The 19,307-nt window shown below is 42.2% G+C and overlaps 2 protein-coding genes across 4 annotated transcripts in view; one reads left to right on the top strand and one right to left on the bottom strand.

Annotated features, from left to right (window-relative positions):
* Positions 1-3,296, top strand: part of LOC122726702 (D-3-phosphoglycerate dehydrogenase-like) — a 62,812-nt gene extending 59,516 nt beyond the window's left edge. For 2 of the 3 annotated variants that reach the window (XM_043964581.1, XM_043964584.1), the window contains one exon: positions 3,142-3,296. In XM_043964581.1, the coding sequence (XP_043820516.1) occupies positions 3,142-3,296 (155 nt within the window). Of the gene's footprint in view, positions 1-1,083; positions 1,348-3,141 lie in introns of those variants that run through there. The other variant, XM_043964583.1, reaches the window with a different exon arrangement.
* A 7,137-nt stretch (positions 3,297-10,433) lies between these two features.
* The window catches only part of HMGCS2 (3-hydroxy-3-methylglutaryl-CoA synthase 2), a 27,262-nt gene continuing 18,388 nt past the window's right edge, over positions 10,434-19,307 (bottom strand). Inside the window, exons 7-10 of the mRNA XM_043962396.1 lie at positions 18,533-18,639; positions 16,654-16,779; positions 14,279-14,424; positions 10,434-11,029 (exon numbers count right to left, since the gene is read on the bottom strand). Coding sequence (XP_043818331.1) covers positions 14,318-14,424; positions 16,654-16,779; positions 18,533-18,639 — 340 coding nt within the window. The 3' untranslated portion in view covers positions 10,434-11,029; positions 14,279-14,317. The remainder of the gene's footprint in view (positions 11,030-14,278; positions 14,425-16,653; positions 16,780-18,532; positions 18,640-19,307) is intronic.

The following is a 19,307-nucleotide window of genomic DNA, read 5'->3' as shown; positions in this document are numbered from 1 at the left end:
CAAGCTGTGTGACCCTGGGCAAGTCACTTAACCCCCATTGCCCTGCAAAACAAAACAAAACAAAACAAAAAAAACCAAATGCTGAGTTATGTAACCAAAAGGGTTGCTGTTGTGGAGGTTGACTGAAAGCTCCAAGAATCAGCTCCAAAGGGTGTATTTCCCAGAGCCAAGTCTATCATACAGGTGAAACCTAAGCTTTAGAGTCAGCAAGGACATGAAAGACCTGCTTCAAGGTCTTTAAGTAATTTGTTTAGAGTCAGTAAAACTTGTTAGTGGCAAAGCTGGGACCAGTCAATCCCTAAACACTTATTAAATATAAATAGAAACATAGATTTGTATATTTATATTTATAAATATATTTATAAAATTTCAATTACAATTAAATAATTTAAAAATAAACATATTTATAAATATATTTACATATAAACATAGATATGATGTCTTAGGCACTGTGCAAGTCTGGGCCTTACCCTGGTGGTGTCTTTGGTCCTCTTTGAGAATGAAGGACGAACAACAATACAGGATTGAGGATAGAAAGATAAAAATTAAACAGTCTTTGCCCTCTTGGAATTCACATTCTATCTGACAATAATACAACTCTTGGGGCTCTTAGGCCAGTGTCTTAGACACCTTCCTTCTAAGCTCAGACTTGGAAGCTCGATCCTCCTGATTTTATAAAAATCCCTCAAACTGATCCTCAGTGTTGGAGATCTCTAGGAACTAGAGCGGCCACAGACTTCTTGGATCTGCCTCAATCCTGATCTAAACCCTATTGGAAAAGAAAGAAATACAGACTATAGCACCACTCTAGGGTTTGGCAACACAGCACAGGGAGGCCTTATGCAGTCATACTGGGCAGCTTGCACTCCTTTCTCATTTATATTTTCTTTCTCTGTGTGTGTGTTTTGTGGAGTGAGTGGGAGGGGAGGTATAGGGACATCCTCTTTCCTTCTCTTACTATACCTAGCTGGGTAATGAAATAACAGCTGCTGTTGTTGCTGGAACCTTCCATATGCCCAGGCTGCTACCCTTCCTTGCTCATGGGGCTCAGTGTTCTTGGTCTTTCTCTCCCTATCCGCCTAGGTTCACTTCTCAGAGTTGGCCTCCTTGCTCTCTATGGGAAGATGCCTTCTCTTCATTCCTTTTGAGAAGATACTTCTGCCTCTGGATTCCTTCCCACTACTTTCCAGACAGAGAATAGGAAATAGGGCCTCGACCTTCAGATTAGGGATCTCCCTTTATTAATTGTCTTAGAGTGTTGTTTAGGGCCTTCCTTCTTAACCTGTGGGTCGTGACCCCATATGGGGGTCCAAGTAACTGAATGTGGGCATCACAAAAAATTTGGCAACAGTAAAAGGTTATGTATACCTATTTTATGTACTTATTGATTTTTTGGGGAGTAAGGCAATTGGGGTTAAGTGACTTGCCCAGGGTCACACAGCTAGTAAGTGTCAAGGGTCTGAGGCCAGATTTGAACTCAGGTCCTCCTGAATCCAGGGCTGGTCCTCTATCCACTGTGCCACCTAACTGCCCCTTATTTTATGTACTTATATATCCAGGGTCATGTAAAAATTTCTCAAGTGAAAAGGGGTCACAAGTAGAAAAAGTTTAAGAAGCCCTGGTATAGGGCACTGAGTTGTCCAGGGTCACATGGCAGAACCAAGACTTGAACCCAGGTCTTCCCAGTTGTAAGGGCAGCTCTCTATCTACTATATCATACTACTTTCCCCCCCAGATATACTATTTTAGGCTTTTAAAATGAAAATATTATTATTATTTTCTAATTACATGTAAAAACAATTTTTTATAATAAACATTTTAACTCAAAGTTTTGAGTTCCAAATTCTATGCCTCCTCTTTCCTACCTTCCTCCCTCACTGAGGCAGTAAGCAATTAGATATAGGCTGTACATTAAAAACAATTGTTAACATTTACTTTTTAAAATTTTGAGTTACAAATTCTCTCATTCTTCTCTCCCCTCCTTGAAGAAGCAAGCAATTCGATATAGACTATACATTGCATGCAGTTGTGCAAAACATATTTCCATATTAGCCATGTCGCAAAAGAAAAGAAAGACCAAAAAAAAAAGAAAGAAAGAAATTTAAGGAAATTTTTAAACAATCTGCATTCGGCCTCCATCATTTATCTCTTTGGTAGTAGATAGTGTTTTTCTTTTTTTTTTTAAATAAATATTTTATTATTTTCCAGTTACATTTAGAAATAGTTTTCAACATTTGTTTTTATAAGATTTCTAATTTCAAATATTTCTCCCTCCCTCCCTTCCCTCCACCCTCCCCAAGACAGCAAGTAATTTGATATAAGTTATATGTGTTGCAATCACATTAAACATATTTCTGCATTAGTCATGTGATGAGAGAAGAATCAGAGCAAAAAGGAAAAACCTCAAAAAAGAAAAGCAATAGAAATAGTATGGTTCAATCTGCATCTTTTTTTTTTCTGGATTTGGAGAACATTTTCCATCATGAGTCCTTTGGAACTATCTTAGATCATTGTATTGCTGAGAAGAATGAAGTCTATCACAGTTGATCAACACACAATGTTGTTGATACTGGGTACAATGTTCTCCTGGTTCTGCTCATCTCACTCATTATCAGTTCGTTCAAGTCCTTCCAGGTTTCTCTGAAATCTGGGATGGCATTTTTCTTTTTTTTCTTTTTTTCAGGGCAATGGGGGTTAAGTGACTTGCCCAGGGTCACACAGCTAGTAAATGTCAAGTGTCTGAGTCTGGATTTGAACTCAGGTCCTTCTGATTCCAGGGCTGGTGCTTTATCCACTGCGCCACCTAGCTGCCCCCGAAGGGATGGCATTTTTCATCATAAATCCTTTGAAATTGTCTTGGATCATTGTCAGATATGCTATTTAAAAGGGAGAGGGTGGGGATAGATAAGTAACTTGAAGTTGTCTTCTCACCTTATGAATGTACCTGCTGTTTTCCTCTCCTTCCTTCCTTGCCTCCTATAGATAGAAGTCTTCTTAGGGCAGAGAGGCCTTGGTAAGTGAAGGGAATCATTCAAGTTCCATCTTCCTCATTCCACACAGACTTCTTTGGAAGCCTGACTCTTTCCATACCAAGTGCCTTCCCTCCATGGGCCAATGCAGGTTTTTGCTTCTCTTCCTCAGGGCTCTTGACAAAAGCAGGAGCACAGATGCTATCCTACCACACCTCCGACTTGCTGGATGGGGAATCCTGGCATGTGATGGGCATCTCTTCTTCACTCCCCAATCTCAATGAATGGAGACAGCACGTGATGGAAGCCTTCCAGGTCATCTTTTGACCTGCTCACCTCTGCTATCATGTTTGGGTTCTTCTGAAGCAAGCTGGCAAGAAGATGGGTTCAGCAGAGTAGTGGGGGGCCCATCTCATGAGCTGGGGTGTTTTTCCCAGGCTCTGGTAGTGGTTTCCATCATTGCTCACACACTTTTTTTGTTTTGTTTTGTTTTGGTTTTTGGTTTTGGTTTTGCGGGGCAATGGGGGTTAAGTGACTTGCCCAGGGTCACACTCCTGAATCCAGGCCTGGTGCTTTATCCACTGCGCCACCTAGCTGCCCCCATTGCTCATACTCTTAAATGTGGCCTTCACTGTACTTTCAAAATAACCAGCAAATAAATCACTTGTTAGAAGTTAGCCCAATGTCCTTGTGCTTCCATAACACTGGAAAGGGTTATAGGGTCTGAGTTAGAGCTCGAAGGGACGGCCATCTAATTCAGCACCCTTCCATACTCATAAAGAAACTGACCAAGAGTTGGTTTGTCCAAGGTTCTAGAGATAGCACATGGTGGAACCTGGATTTGAATCAGGACCTCTGATTCCAAATCCTCCCTCCCCTATACCAGCAGCAGGGGAACAGGCCTGGCTTGTCAAGAGGGCGAGGCAGGCAGCTGGAGATTTTGATGTGACTTGTCTTCCTGCCTCACCATTCTTTTTTTTTTTTTTTTTGCGGGGCAATGAGGGTTAAGTGACTTGCCCAGGGTCACACAGCTAGTAAGTGTCAAGTGTCTAAGGTTGTATTTGAACTCAGATCCTCCTGAATCCAGGGCTGGTGCTTTATCTACTGTGCTACCTAGCTGCCCCTATGCCTCAACATTCTTTATTATATTGTAGAGCAGCAGTTCATAACCATTTTTGTCATGAATCCCTTTCGAAGTCCTAGGTTGGAAACCTGTGGACCCCTTGTCCAGATCATGTTTATATATTTACTGTCTGTATTTTACGTCTCCTGACTTCTACCCCATTTCCTTCCTACCCGCACTAGTGAGTTTCTCCCTGAACCTTCATTTTGAAAAAGGAACCAGACTAGCCAGCCGTCATTGTGTGGACTCTGACACCATTCCTTCATGTGTACCCCTCCCCCATTTTTAGCTCCTTTTTATGTATTATCTCCTGGGGCAGCTAGGTGGAGCAGTGGATAGAGCGCTGGCCCTGGATTCAGGAGAACCTGAGTTCAAATATCCGGCCTCAGACACTTGACACTAGCTGTGTGACCCTGGGCAAGTCACTTAACCCCAATTGTCTCACCAAAAAAAAAAGTATGTATTATCTCCCTCCATTAGAGTGTAAGCTCCTTGAGGGGAGAGCCTATCTTGTATTTATATCCTAAGTGGTTATTGTGGTACCTAGCACATACTAAATGCTTATTGCTTACTTGATTATGCATTTAGCAGAAAAAACAAGGGTGGATAGGTGGCTCAGTGGATAGAGCATTGGCCCTGAAGTTGGGACCTAAGTTAAAATCTGACCTCAGACAATTATTAAATGTGTGACCCTGGACAAGTCACTTAACCCCGATTGCCTTAAAAATCTGGGGTCATCTCCAGTCGTCCTGATGTATATCGTATTATTTAAAGAGATTTTGAAATTAAGAGAATGGGAGAAGAAGGGAGCTGGAGAAAGTTCTATAAATGTATTCAGTGGATACATTGCAAATTCATGTTATCTAACCTCAAATGGGTTCTCACTGAAGCAAGTCAGTCTTTTTATTCCTCCCTGAGAGCTGGAGAGCAAAATGGCAAACCACTCTAGTATCTTTGCCAAGAAAACCCAGAAAGAGACGGACATGACTGAAATGATTGAACAAATGATCCCCTACCTTATTCCCCCCAGAAGCTATTTTAAAAAATTATGAAAGTATTTTATTATTTTCCAGTTACATGTAGAGATAGTTTTCAACATTTTTTATAAGATTTCTTGTTTCAAAATTTTTCCCCTCCCTCCCCTCCCCAAGACAGCAAGTAATCTGATATAGGTTATATATGTACAATAACATTACACATATTTCTGCATTAGTCATGTTATAAGAGAAGAATCAGAGCAAAAAGGAAAAAACCTTAAAAAAGAAAAACAACAGCACCAAAAACAAAACAAATAGTATGGTTCAATCTGCATCCATATTCCACAGGTTTTTTTTTTCTGGACTTGGAGAGCCTTTTCCATCCCAGAAGCTATTTCTAACCTCTATACGTCAATTAATAAGATTTGTATTTTTGATTTCTCTTCTCCCCCCCCCATAATGGTGATTTGCCCCAATCAATCCACACTCACCTGGCCTCTTTGCTGGACTGAAGAGTACATAGAAGGGAGGAAGGTATAAGAAAAGTCAAAAGGTAGGAAAGGGGGGCAGCTAGGTGGCACAGTGGATAGAGTACCAGCCCTGGATTCAGGAGGACCTGAGTTCAAGTCTGGCCTCAGACACTTGACATTTACTAGCTGTGTGACCCTGGGCAAGTCACTTAACCCTCATTGCCTTGAAAAGAAAAGGTAGGAAAGGGCCAGATTGTGAAGAGGTTTGAAAGCCAACTAGAGAGTTTTCTATTTGATCCTGGAAGTAATAGGGAGCCCTTAGAATTAGAGTTATTGAAGAGGGGGTGGATGGTCAGACCTGCTCTTCAGCTGAGTGGAAGATGCACTGGAGTGGGGAGAGGACTGATGAGAAGACTAGCATAATGCAAATACATATCCCCATCCTTTGACCCAGATATTCCACCACTAGGCTTATAGAGCAAGGAGGCCAATGATACCAAGAAAGGCTCCATGTAATAAAATGTTTGTAGCAGCACTTTTTGTGACTGAAAAGAACTGGAAACACAGTTGCCCACAGATTAGGAAATGGCTGAACAAATTGTGGTTCATGAACATTATGGAGTATTCCTATGCTGAAAGGAAGGATGAATGTGATGATACAGAGAAGAAGCTGGGATTGGGGAGGTTGTTTTGCCTGGGTCACTGACTGAACCATTCGTCTTGTCCCCAATTATTTCAGATGTTTCCTCTCTCCCACTCAAAACCACAGGACATCTCACATGAGGGTGGGGAATGACGGTGAGGAGAGTTATTCTGAGCATCTTTTGTTCAGTCATTTCAGTCTTCCACTCATCATGACCCTATTTGGGATCTTTTGGGCAAAAATGCTAGAGTAGTTTGCCATTTCCTCTTCCATCTCATTGGATAGATGAGGAAACTGAGGCAAACAGTGTTAGGTGACTTGCCCAGGGTCATAGTAACTGTCTGAGGCCAGATTTGAACTCAGTACTTCCTGACTCCAGGCCCAGCACTCTATCCACTGCACCACCTAACTGCCCCAATTCTGAGCATACCTGTTTTCTAGGCATTAGGCATTGATGTTTTTTCCCCAAAACCAGATTTGTGGCAGGTAACAAGATCTTACTTAAGCACCTTAAAATATTTTCACTGGACACTGGCCAGAGCAGAGGATATATAAAACAAGATACCTGTGCTCTTTCTTTTAAGGCTATTCATGTGTCCACTCCACATGAATTTAAAATAATAGTAGCTGACATTTATGTAGAGCTTTAAAAAAAATTGTTGGGGGGGGTGGCGGCAGGACAATGAAGATTAAGTGACTTACCCAGGGTCACACAGCTAGTAAGTGTCAAGTGTCTGAGGTCAGATTTGAACTCAGGTCCTCCTGAATCTAGGGCCAGTGATTTATCCACTGTGCCACCTAGCTTCCCCTATGTAGAGCTTTTTTTGGCTTTACATACATTAACTGATATGATCTTCACCACATTCTAAGGTAGGCAGTGCAGCTGTTATTCTCACTTGATAGATGAGGAAACTGAGGCAAAGAAGGTTAAGTGACTTCTCCAGGGTCATACAGCTAGTAAGTGGAAGGCAGAATTCCAATCCAGGACTTCCTACCTCTAAGTCTAGCATGCTACCAGTGAGGCAAAAATCTAACTGACTCGGGATATTTTATAAGAAGCAAGTGAGGTGAGGCTTCCATTGCAAAAAGGACTGAAGGGCTGCATGTAATTCTATTCACATTGGCTCTGCCACAGAAACAATCACAGAGTTGGAAGGAACCTGGGAGACCACATAGGCCATCATGAAACATAAGGGAATTCCCTCTAAATCATCCCCAACAAGTGGTCATACATTATCTGTTTGATTATCTCCAGTGACAGGGAACTCACTACCTTTCAAGGCAGACCACACCACTTTTGGACTGATTTAGGTGATAGGAAGTTCTTCCCTTTTGCTAACCCAAATCTTAGGTTTTATAACTTCTTCTAGTGCTAAGCAACTAACTCCACTTTCACAGGATGGCCCTTTGAATATTTTAACACCTGGTTCCTTCCTGTTCCAAATCCATATAGCTGTATTGTCATTCAGTCCACATCTGTGTGTGTGTTTTTGTGTGTGTTCCCAAGGGTATCATAAGGGTTCAAATAAGAAGTTCCCTTGTTTGCTCTATTGGTCTAATTAATGTGCTTTGTGCATTTACAGTTAGTATGGAAGAATGGAAATGTTAAAAATAACTGAAGAGGGGCAGCTAAGTGGTGCAGTGGATAGAGTACCGGCCCTGGAGTCAGGAGGACCTGAGTTCAAATCTGGCCTCAGACACCTGACACATACTAGCTGTGTGACCCTGGGCAAGTCACTTAACCCCAATTGCCTCACCAAAAAAAAAAAATAACTGAAGAAGTGACAAAAGATGAATCTCCAGCCAGTGAGAAATAGATTTGGGGATGATTTTTTTTGTTACCTTGATTTATGAAATTATACTATTTATTATCAGTGACCCACATCCATGCCGTGAACCCATTTCAGAGAATATTTGGACCTCACTGAACTTCTTTTTTTTTGTTTGTTTTTTTGCAGGGCAATTGGGGTTAAGTGACTTTCCCAGGGTCACACAGCTAGTAAGTGTTAATTGTCTGAGGGTGGATTTGAACTCAGGTCCTCCTGACTCCAGGGCTGGTACTTTATCCACTGCACCACCTAGCTGCCCCTTGAACTTCTCTTTCAATCAATCATTCAGGACCACTCCTGAGAAAAGAGGAATGCTGCTTCTATCTGTGTTTAGTCACTACAAACCGTCTGCTGGATGTGTTTGTGACCACCACTTAGCTGCCTGTGCTGCCTCATTAGGGGAGGCCAATTTGACCTGAGTGACCCCTGATAGTCTACTTGGAGGAGAATGGGCAGAGGGCAGTTGATGCAGAGGCACCACTGAAAAGAAGCTGATAGGCTTATAATGCAGGTTGGCAGACCAGACAAGGATAGCCTCTTGTTTGAGGCTAGCTAGAAATATGACCTCCTCCCTCACCCCTCCAAACAGCCCTCAATGGAATAAAGGTGAACTGACCTTAGATTAGATACTACAGTAACTGGTTTTCCGGGTCTAGTTAGCTCTACAGTACATGACTTGTTAGTGTCTGTCCCAAATCAAGGATAGCGTCAGTTCTTGGTAAAACCAAGACATTAGCCATGGCTCTCTTCTCTCTCCTGCCATAGCCACCTAGGAACTCAGGACCCATTTAATGCTCTTTATGGTGTCTTCCCATAGCCACTCTGCCTGGCCATGAGTGTCCCATGTCCTGAAACCATCTTTCTCCTCAATTACACTCTAGTCTCTTTAGGACCCTGCTCTCTACTGACTTTCCTGGAATAAATGCATCTGATAAACTCATTCACACCAATGATGAATGACTGACACCAGCAGAATGAGGCTGCCTCAATGACTCAGGGATATTGGCATTTCAAAAGAGGCTACTTGGAAAGGCAATAGTTTTACCTAAAATAGGAAATCTCTAATGGTAGAATTGGGACAGCTAGGTGGCTCAGTAGTTAGAGCACTGGTCCTGGAGTCAGGAAGATTCATCTTCCTAAGTTCAAATCTGACCTCAGACACTTACTAGCTGTGTGACTCTGGGAAGTCACCTAACCCAATTTGCCTGTTTCCTCATCTGTCAAATGAGCTGGAAATGGTAAACCACTCCAGTATGTTTGCCAAGAGTCACAAAGTCAGACATGACCGAATAACAAACAAACAAAAAAATGGTGGGATCTCAGGCAAGTGAAGCATATTTGTATCATGAACCCCTAGATCTGTTAGTTATACCTAAATCTTGCCCTGGCTTCTCCCGAGTCTCTGTCTTCATACATCTGACCTCCTATGTCTGGAATTCCCTGCCTCCACACCTTCATTTGTTGAAATTCTTCTCTTCCTCCAGCATGAAAGATGTCTTCAAAGATTTTAAGGTATGCCATACGGGGGAGGGATTACCCTTGTTTGGTTTGGACCCCAAAGGAACAATAGTGGAAGATACAAAGAGGAAAACTTAGGTGTGATCTCAGCCAATATCACCTACCAATGAGAGGTATCTTCAAAAAGGAATGGGCTTTTTGGGAGGTGGGGGGGGTCCTCTCTGTGGAGGTCTTCATGTAGATCACAACTTCCCAAACTTTCTCTGTTCATGACATCCTCAATGTTTTGGTCATTTTTTTTAGGGTATTCCTAATCCAATAGAAATACCTTATGGTTCCATGCATTAAGTAGTTGTTGTTTGTCCTTCATTTTCAAAGAGGACCATGACATCAGGATGATATCATGACTTGCACTGAATTGGATTTTAAGTGAGAGAGGGCTGTGTAAGGTCACCAACCTCACTCTGTCCTCCAGAGCCATCTGGATCCAGTGGCAAGATATACGTCAGGACAACTGGAGATGGCCCTGGATGTTTAAGGCAATTGGGGTTAAGTGATTTGCCCAGGGTCACATAGCTTGTAAGTGTCTGAGGTCAGATTTGAACTTAGGTCCTCCCGACTTCAGGACCAAAGCTTTATCCACTGAGGCACCTAGCTGCCCCATTAAGTAGTTAAATAAAAAACCAAATACCTCTCGTGCCCCTGTGAGCTCACCATGACGTGCTTAGGTGCCAGGGTGCACAGTTTGGGAACCTTGAATGTAGAAGACCTTTTGTCAGCTATGATATAGTGGGGATTCTTTGGTAAGCTAGGGTTTGACTCAGGTCCCTTCTAAGATTCTCTGATTTTGAGAATCTTTCCTGGGTTCTGTTCCCCATACTTCACCCCTATGTCTCATAGTTCTTCTACTGCTTACTACCTCACAGGGTTATTATGAAGAAAGCACTCTGTGAACCTTAAAGCATTGTATTAATGTGTTATTATTATTTGCTGAGACTCCTACTTTGCCCTTATTCTACATAGTAATGTATTTGTGTAGATTTCCTATCTCTCCCAATTAGAGAGTAAGTTCCTTGAGGGCAAGGAATGTTTTTATTTTAGAATCTTTCTATTCCTAGCCTAGTACCTGGCACACAGTAGGTAGGAACTTAATGATGCTTGTTGGATCAAATTGAGCACAATGATGTTACCCATGTTACTCTCCTGGGGGTAAATGGTAGATTTCACTTTGTGTCTTCCATATTCTTCCCCATTCACCAAGAAAGCCCTTTGAACTTGGCCTCATAAATGTGTTTCATATAGCAGGGGATAGGGGTGGGGAGCGGTGCTGCTGGTCTTCAAAGGGGCAGGGCTAAAGAAAGGCTTAGCAAAGAGTTCATCACTGGGATGTGTTGCTAGGGAAAGCTCCATGCTGTGTGTTCATGTTGGGCCTTTGATCCAGCCCATGTGATGCTTTGGTAGTTGAAGACAGTTTTGCTGCTGGAAGCTGTAATGTGGACTTTCTGCATCGCTCATGGCCAGTGTCTCCTGGAGCTCACTTCGCCATGTGGCTGAACGGGCCTGGAGAAACAGAGGGAAGGAAATTTAATTCTGTGGTCTCCAGGAATCACCACCCAGGAAACCCCTGTCTTCTTTTTTTTTTTTTTTAGTGAGGCAATTGGGGTTAAGTGACTTGCCCAGGGTCACACAGCTAGTAAGTATCAAGTGTCTGAGGCCGGATTGGAACTCAGGTCCTCCTGACTCCAGCGCCAGTGCTCTATCCACTGTGCCACCAAGCTGCCCCTACCTCTGTCTTCTTAAAAGGCAGGATGACAAACCTCTGGGACTGATTTTCCACGCAGGCCTTGCTCTGTCATAGCCTGAACTTATGTCTTTAAATATCCATCTTCCTACCCTTATGTCATATGGGAATACAAGACTGGTTACCTGTTTGATTCATACTCTATCTCAAAGCTGGTCAGAATGGCAGGAAAGCTGCCATGATATGGATCCACACAACTATTACTAGCTCTGTAAAATAGAACAGGGCAGGGTGGACTTTCATTTGAGGTCCATGGTCCTTAAAAATGGATTTGCATAGATAGTAGCCCAGATTTGGGGCAGCAGAAATAACAGGGACCATTGGCACATGGGGTGGGTGTTTTGGGGTCATATCAGCTCTGACAAAGGCTACTGCCAGAAAGTCCCTGTAAGCTGAGGTCTTAGGGTCCACCATCTTTTTTTTGGTGGGGCAATGAGGGTTAAATGACTTGCCCAGGGTCACACAGCTAGTTCGTGTCAAGTGTCTGAGACCAGATTTGAACTCAGATCCTCCTGACTCCAGGACCAATACTTTAGCTACCTCATTGCCTCAGGGCCCACAATCTTGAAGGAGCACCAACCCCTAATACACTAACCTTAAAGTCACTTTATGGGTTTAGAGTTTTATCTTCACTAATTCAAAGTTCTATTAATTCAGTCATAGGAATAGTGTCACTGGAGACCTCTAAGATACTCAGAAACAACAGGTGTCAAACTTTTTTTGGTCTTAGGACCTCTTTATAGTCTTAAAAATTATTGAAGACTCCCTTTTGCTTATATATATATATTTATATCTTTACACATTTATGTGTATATTTATTTATATATCCATACATCTATCTATCTATATCTACATATGTATCTACTATTGTTCTTCAGAGGTCCTGTCATGTCCAACTCTTTGTTACTCTGTGAACCATAGCATGCCTGGCTCTTTTGTATCCTTGGGGTGTTCTTGGCAAAGATACTGGAGTGGTTTGCCACTTCCTTCTCAAGTGGCTCACCTTTTGTCATAACTTTCTATGGTTTGTTTCTCTGTGTAACCATGCATGGCATAGCTCATAGTTTAATTGAGCTATACAAGCCCCTTTGACATGACAAGGCAGTGACCCAGGAGGGAATATATATCTATACAAAGCCATATATATATATATACATTTCTATCTCTATATATACACATATATATACACATATAGATATATATTTACCACATTAGAAATGTAAATGTCAGTATTATTAGTATGAAAATAGTTTTGACCTTCAGTACCCTTTGAGAGGGACTTGGGCACCCTTAAGGGTCCCAGAACCACACTTTGAGGACCACTGCCCTATACCACTGCTGACTGTGCACATTTCAGCTAAAACCTCTGACTTGTTGATGGTAGTTACTTGAGAGCTAGTGTTCAAGTGCTCAGCAACTAGTTGTTCAACTACTCTCCTTTATCCATCAATACCATCTAACTAACCTTGTTATCACTGGATTGAGGAAGTTGATTTATCTTGAAATTCACAAGTGATTGGGGTAGAACCAAAAGTGTTTTAGCATGGGGATAGTTTTAGGTCATTTTAATTTTAAGTCCTTATAGTCTGTTTTGATTTTTGGATGAAAAATACATTCATATAACTAACACGTGAATTATAGATTCATGGCTCCTATCAGTCTCCAGAAACTTGGTCTCCAGGCTAAATGCAGGTCAAGTTATGTTTGTCCTGCTACCAAAAATGTCTACAACTTTTCCTTCCAAAGATGCTCTTATTCTCCCTTTAGAAGACACAGGGCGTTGCAAGAACGTTGTTGTTGAGTTGTTTTAAGTTGTGCCCGACTCTTTGTGACCCCATTTGGGGTCTCGTTGACAGAGATACTAGAGTGGTTTGCTATTTCCTTCTCCAACTCATTTGACTTATGAGGAAACTGAGGCAAACAGAGTCACGCAGCTAGTAAGTATCTAAGGTCAGATCTGAATTTAGGAAGATTCATCTTCCTGACTCCAGACTCAGCACTGTGCCACTTAACCTTCCTTAGCCTTGATACATTAGTAGAGCCATAACTAGGAATACATATGCTTGGAGTGACCTCCACAAACTACATTTGGAACAAACAGAAGGAAACATATTCTCGGTGTGGGTGGATGGGTGATGTGTTGAGACACTACAGAGTGGTGGGGAAGCAGAGCCCCTTGGGACGCTGGAGCAGAAGAGGAGGGCAGAACAGTGATGGGTCATCTGGTAATGTTCTATTTTTACCAATTATTGCCAAGTAAGTACTAAACTTATTTCTTCTTTGATCAGGGACAGCTAATACTGGTATTGACCCCTAAATTTGATATGCTGGTTCAAAGTCCTCCTAGTTACCCCACCCTAGTGATGTCACAGTATTATAGATTAGTCAGCCCCATGTTTCCCTAACCCAAATTTCTGTCTCTGACAGTGGCATCAATGGATGTGTTATGGAAAAGCCTGGCTAATCTTCACAAAGTCAAGGTAAAAGGTTTTGGATAGGAAGTAAGATTGGGCCTGTGGTTTCACTGGTTCAGCTAACTCCTATATGAGGAAGTTGTATCTACCACCGTAGGTTAGTGCCTTCTTTACAACTTACAGTCTTAGATTACTGAGGGTCTGTGACTTTACCAGGGTCACACAGTGGGGATATGGCAGAGATAGGACATACTTCAAATAGCCTTGTTTCCCCTATGAATATGCCTCATGCAAATGCATCCAAACCCCTTTTGGGAAGCTGTTTAGCCCCTCTTAAAGGAAGGCATTTTCTAAGTTGGTAATCATGGAAAGTAGCCCTTCCCCTTTGAACCAGATGTTGATCAGCTTATCCATTCCCTTCATTAGCTTATAGGTCATATGTTGATCATAGCTCTTCACAGACTTCATCTTTCCAGCATGAAGGGTCCTTGCCCATCCCCTCTCTTCAGCACCACTATGACTTCCTGAGCGGCAGTGACCAAAATACAAGAGAGGATCCCAGGGGGCGTTAGACCATGGCGCTGTCCAACAAACCTGGTGATTCACCACAGCACCTGGTCCATCTTTTCCTCCTTAGAGAGGACGCCGTGCATACTTCCGGCGGTGCAGCTCATCCACTCGCTCCAGATACCACGTGCCTGGGAAGAGGCTGTTTACATCACCAGGGGGAGAGAAATTCACTGTGGGGAGAAAGAAAGAGGAAATACTCACACAAGACACTTGGGGGAGGGGGGAGATTATGGGAATAGGAAGGACTAAGATTTTGTTTTAAATCCAGAGTGGAAGCAAAATTACCCAGAAGGTTTATGTCTTTTCTCCTCCATTAGAGTGTAAGACCCTTCAGGGCAGGGACAATTTTTGCTGTTCTTTCTATCTCTAGAACTTGGTAGTGCTTAATACATGCTTGTTGATTGAATGAATGAATGACCATTGAATGAAGGAACCAAATCACTGGTTGTATGATTGTGTGGTGTGGTACAAAGAGCATTGTATTTGGAGTCAGAAGGACTGGGTTCAAATCTTGGCCCCTTGCCAATTAATCAATAAGCATTTATTAAACACTTGTGTGCAATGTGCCAGGACCTTGGGAAAGGACTTTGGTAATTCAATTCAATGCAAACATTATTTATTAAGTGACACTATCCATAAGAACTGGCGCAGTGGATAGAGTGCTGTGCCTGGAGCCAGGAAGACATCTTCCTGAGTTCAGACACTTACCAGCTGTGTGACTCTGGAAAGTCCCTTCACCCCGTTTGCCTCAGTTTCTTCATCTGTCAAATGAGCTGGAGAAGGAAATGGCAAACCATGCCAGCATCTTCACCAAGAAAACCTCAACTGGGGTCACAAAGAGTCGTACACAACTGAAAAAGGACTGAACAACAAAAACATGCAAGGCCCTGTGCTGGGGTTAGTAATCTCTTATGGCTTCAATTTCCTTATCTGTCGAATAAGAGAATTTTGATAATGATGATAGTTAACATTTATAAAGGTCTACAAAGGGATATATTAATTCAATGATCCTTATAACAACCCAGTGAAGTAGGTGCCATTATCATCCTCATTTTAGAGATGAAGAAACTGAGGTCGAGAGACAGTATTTTCCCCATAGTCACATAGCCAGGGAGCATCTGAGGTAGGATTTGAATTCGGGTCCTCCTGATATTGTTTCTATCTACTGTGCTACCTAGGTGATCTCTTAAGTCTCTTCAATTTTATGATCTTAGATTTTTAGGCAGAAGAGATTTTGGAGGTTATGTAGTCTGTTGTTATTGTTGCTCAGTCGTTTCAGTCATGTCCAACTCTTCCTGACCCCATTTGGGACTTTCTTGGCAAAAATGCTAGAGTTGTTTGCCATTTCCTTCTGAGCCCTTTTTACAGATGAGGAACTGGGGCTAAGGGGTTTAAGTGGCTTGCCCAGAGTCATACAGTTAGTAAGTGTCTGAGGCCAGATTTGAACTCATGAAAATGAGTCTTCTTGATTCTATGCCCAGTGCTCTATCTACTTCACCACATAGCTGTCCTAACCACAGGGAACCAAATAGGAGCCTGTTGCCATTGTGGTTTAGTTACTTTAAAAAATTCCTGGCATCTGGCCTTTTTTTCTGGTTAAACATGTTCTTCCTCCACGAAGTCTTTGCTCCCTTTGCTAGTGTTTCCGGGTTGAGGTTTCTTTGTATTTCCTCTTTTCTAGATACACCTTTTTCTTACTCTTCTGATTTTCCCATTTGACAGTGATTTCATGTAGCCCTTGAAAGACTCACCCTTCCCTTTGAAGGTTTCATTATTTCTAAACGTCCCTATCACTAGGTGAAATCGATGCCCTACAGATGCCCTCTGCTGAGCTCTTTGCTTCTCTTGGCTTTCACTTCCTGCTCTAGGCCTCATCCTGGTTTGAGCCCCTTGGTCTTCTATGGGATAAAGTGTATTAAAACAATCTCCCAGGGGCAGCTAGGTGGCGCAGTGGATAAAGCACTGGCCCTGGATTCAGGAAGACCCGAGTTCAAATCCAGCCTCAGACACTTGACACTTACTAGCTGCGTGACCCTGGGCGAGTCACTTTAACCCTCATTGCCCTGAAAAAAAAAAATCTCCCAGAGCCTTGATGCTGACTTCCTTGGGAAGATCTATGTTGCCTCTTCTCTGGACCACATTTGTTCTCCCCTCACACAGTCTTCTTCTCTGTGTACTGCTTCCCTTATTCATCCCTCCTGTCTTCTTAGACCCCAAAGAGTCCTCTTCCCAACCACTTGCTGTAGAAGCTTAAGCCCAAACCAACTTTCCCCAAATGAAAAGGTCTCCCACTCTGACATAGTCCCACTAGCATATGACATAGCTCTCCTCCCAATCGAAGCATGGAGTAGGACATTGAGGGACTTCTTTCTTCTTGCCCTCTGCTCCCTTTCCCTCACCTTCGTGGGAATATTTCTCTCTCTGGTTCATGACTTCAGAAAATTCCTCAGGAGACACGCACTTGCGGGAGGCCAGGCGTTTGGGCAAGTCTGATACACTAGACACTAATTTCTCCAGGGGGGAACCTGGGAGAAAAAAAAATGGGAAGAGAAAACTCATTATGGAGAAGATGAAATAGACTTCATTTTCATCATTAAATTCCACTAGCGGTTACAAAGAAGCTACAGTGTTCATGGCAATGAACTGGCTAATCACCGATCACAGTTATTTAATCTAGCTTCATGACCACAAATACGTTTACATATATTTATTTACTCATTTGAACCTCATAACAACTCTAAGGTGGGCCAGATGGTTACCATCATCTCCATTGTATAGATGAATACATTGAGTCTCAGAGAAGTTAAATGATCACACTGCTAAGTGGCAGAACCAAAACCTAAACCCAGGTTGTAACATCATTGTCAAGTCAAGTCAATAAGCATTTATTAAGTTTACTGCATTCCAGGCACTGAGCTAAGCACTGGGAACACAAATATAAGTAAAAGGAGAGGTCCCTGGCCGTGGGGAGCTTACATTCTAATCATAGCATTACAGAATTTAGAACTGTAACAGACCAAGAGTTCATCTTCCAAAATGCCATCCAACTCTCTGTCTTCTATCTCCGTGTCTATCTATTATCCATCCATGCAGCTATCTATCTATCTATCTATCTATCTATCTATCTATCTATCTATCTATCTATCTATCTATCTATCATCAAAGAGCAGCTAGGTGGCACAGTGGATAGAGCACTGGCTCTGAAGTTGGGAGGACTTGAGTTCAATTCTCAGCTCAGATACTTAACTAGCTGTGTGACCCTGGGCAAGTCACTTAACCCCGATTGGCTTAAACATCTGGGGACATCTCCAGTCATTCTGATGTATATCTTGCCACTGGACCCAGATGGCTCTGGAGGAGAGTGAAGTTGGTGACTTTGCACAGCCTTACCTCACTCAAATCCAAGTCACTTGTAAGTCATGACATCACCCTCCTGATGTCATTGGTTCTCTTAGAGCATGAAGGACAAACAACAAGAATCTATCATCTGGCTGTCTTTGTGTCTGTCTGTCCATCAGTCTGTCTCTGTATTTGTCTATCTAGTATATAAATATATGTATACATACACATACACATATGGCACCTCCCTTGGTAATCTCTCCTTAAGGGCAGGAATTTCAGCAGTCTCTGGCTCATTGTAGTTTGCTCTTTAATAAAGACTTGTTTATTGGTTGTTGAAAGAATCAAATGAGATAATAGTGTTTGTGGAAGTGTGTTGTAAGCCCGGAAAAGCAAGTTTGTAAATGTAAATATAACTTAAAGTACTATTGTTTTGTTTGGAACTGTGATTGATTTCGCCTGGGAGGTGGGGGTGGGAAATCCCTCCACCTATGCAAATTGGCAACTCCTTTCTAATTTGTAGTTTAAGAGTGTCTTGGGCATCAAATGGTTAAAAGTGATTTGTTCAGGGTTACGTAGCCTGTATATATCAGAGGCACTTGGCCCCAAGTCTTCCTCATCCTTAGACTGGCCCTCTCCCTATAATGTCATACTACTTTTCTATATAAAGTTAAATACTTCATAGCATCCCACACATAGTAGATGCTCAATAGTATGTTAGCTTGGTGATAAAGAGGGCAATAGGGACCAGCACATGACAAAATATCTCATTCCTCTGACACTCAGTTTCTTTACCTATCATTTAATCCATTTTTAGATAATAATAGTTGTGGAGAAAGTACTTTGCAAATCTTAAAGTGCTAAAAACACAAGAGCTATTACTTTGATTAATAACTATGTCTTGCCAGGCTATGACTTGATGGAAAAGTTAAGACTTACCTGGAGTAGCATCCTGGGAAACTTGGATGGAAAATAAACTTGCTGCCAAGCCAGAGCCGTAAGAGAAGGCACCGATCCTGGCCCCGGCCAGTTGCTGGGGAGTATGTCTGCCATGACAAAGAAATTACCTTCAAACAAAGTACTAACTTTTAATCCCATGACCCTGTGCCCACCAAATCCTCTACTCCAACCCAGCAGCACTTGTTTCCTAAGTAATCATATATAACTCCAGGAGGCTTTGCAGCCATTGTGATTGTCTGTGAAATCCTCAGACAATCCCAGGGACTGGACAGAGTTTTGAGGACAGCAGCAAATGTACCGTGTCCCTGAGAAACAGGAACTGGGAGAGCATTAGAATTAGAGGCCCAAATATAGAGGAAAGTCTCTCTCAAGGTCAAGGCAGGGGTTCTTGGCGTTGCTTTTGGTCATGAACTTCTATCACATGTCACTCTCCCATTGAAGAATGGGATTCCTATTGCTTCTCATACAAACTGCTCACCTTAGAACTTGAAACTATTCACAATCTGACTCCAGTTTACCTTTGAAGCTATTTGACATGATTCTCCCCTCATCCTCCAACACTTCAATTTATTCTTTATTTATTTTTAGTGTCCTTTTATTTTTACATTTTGAGTTCCAAGTTTTTCCCCTTCCTCCCACTCCCTCTCATACTCACCGAGAAGGCAAGCTATTTGATGTCAATTATACACACTCCACATTCTTTTCCATCAATATATTCTATGTTTAAGCCAAATGTGTTTGCCTGTCAATCCCT

Source organism: Dromiciops gliroides, chromosome 4, assembly GCF_019393635.1.
Source record: "Dromiciops gliroides isolate mDroGli1 chromosome 4, mDroGli1.pri, whole genome shotgun sequence".
Classification (NCBI taxonomy): Eukaryota; Metazoa; Chordata; class Mammalia; order Microbiotheria; family Microbiotheriidae; genus Dromiciops; species Dromiciops gliroides.
The sequence above is the reverse complement of the archived record's forward strand: the minus strand, read 5'-3'. Positions and strand labels throughout refer to the sequence as shown.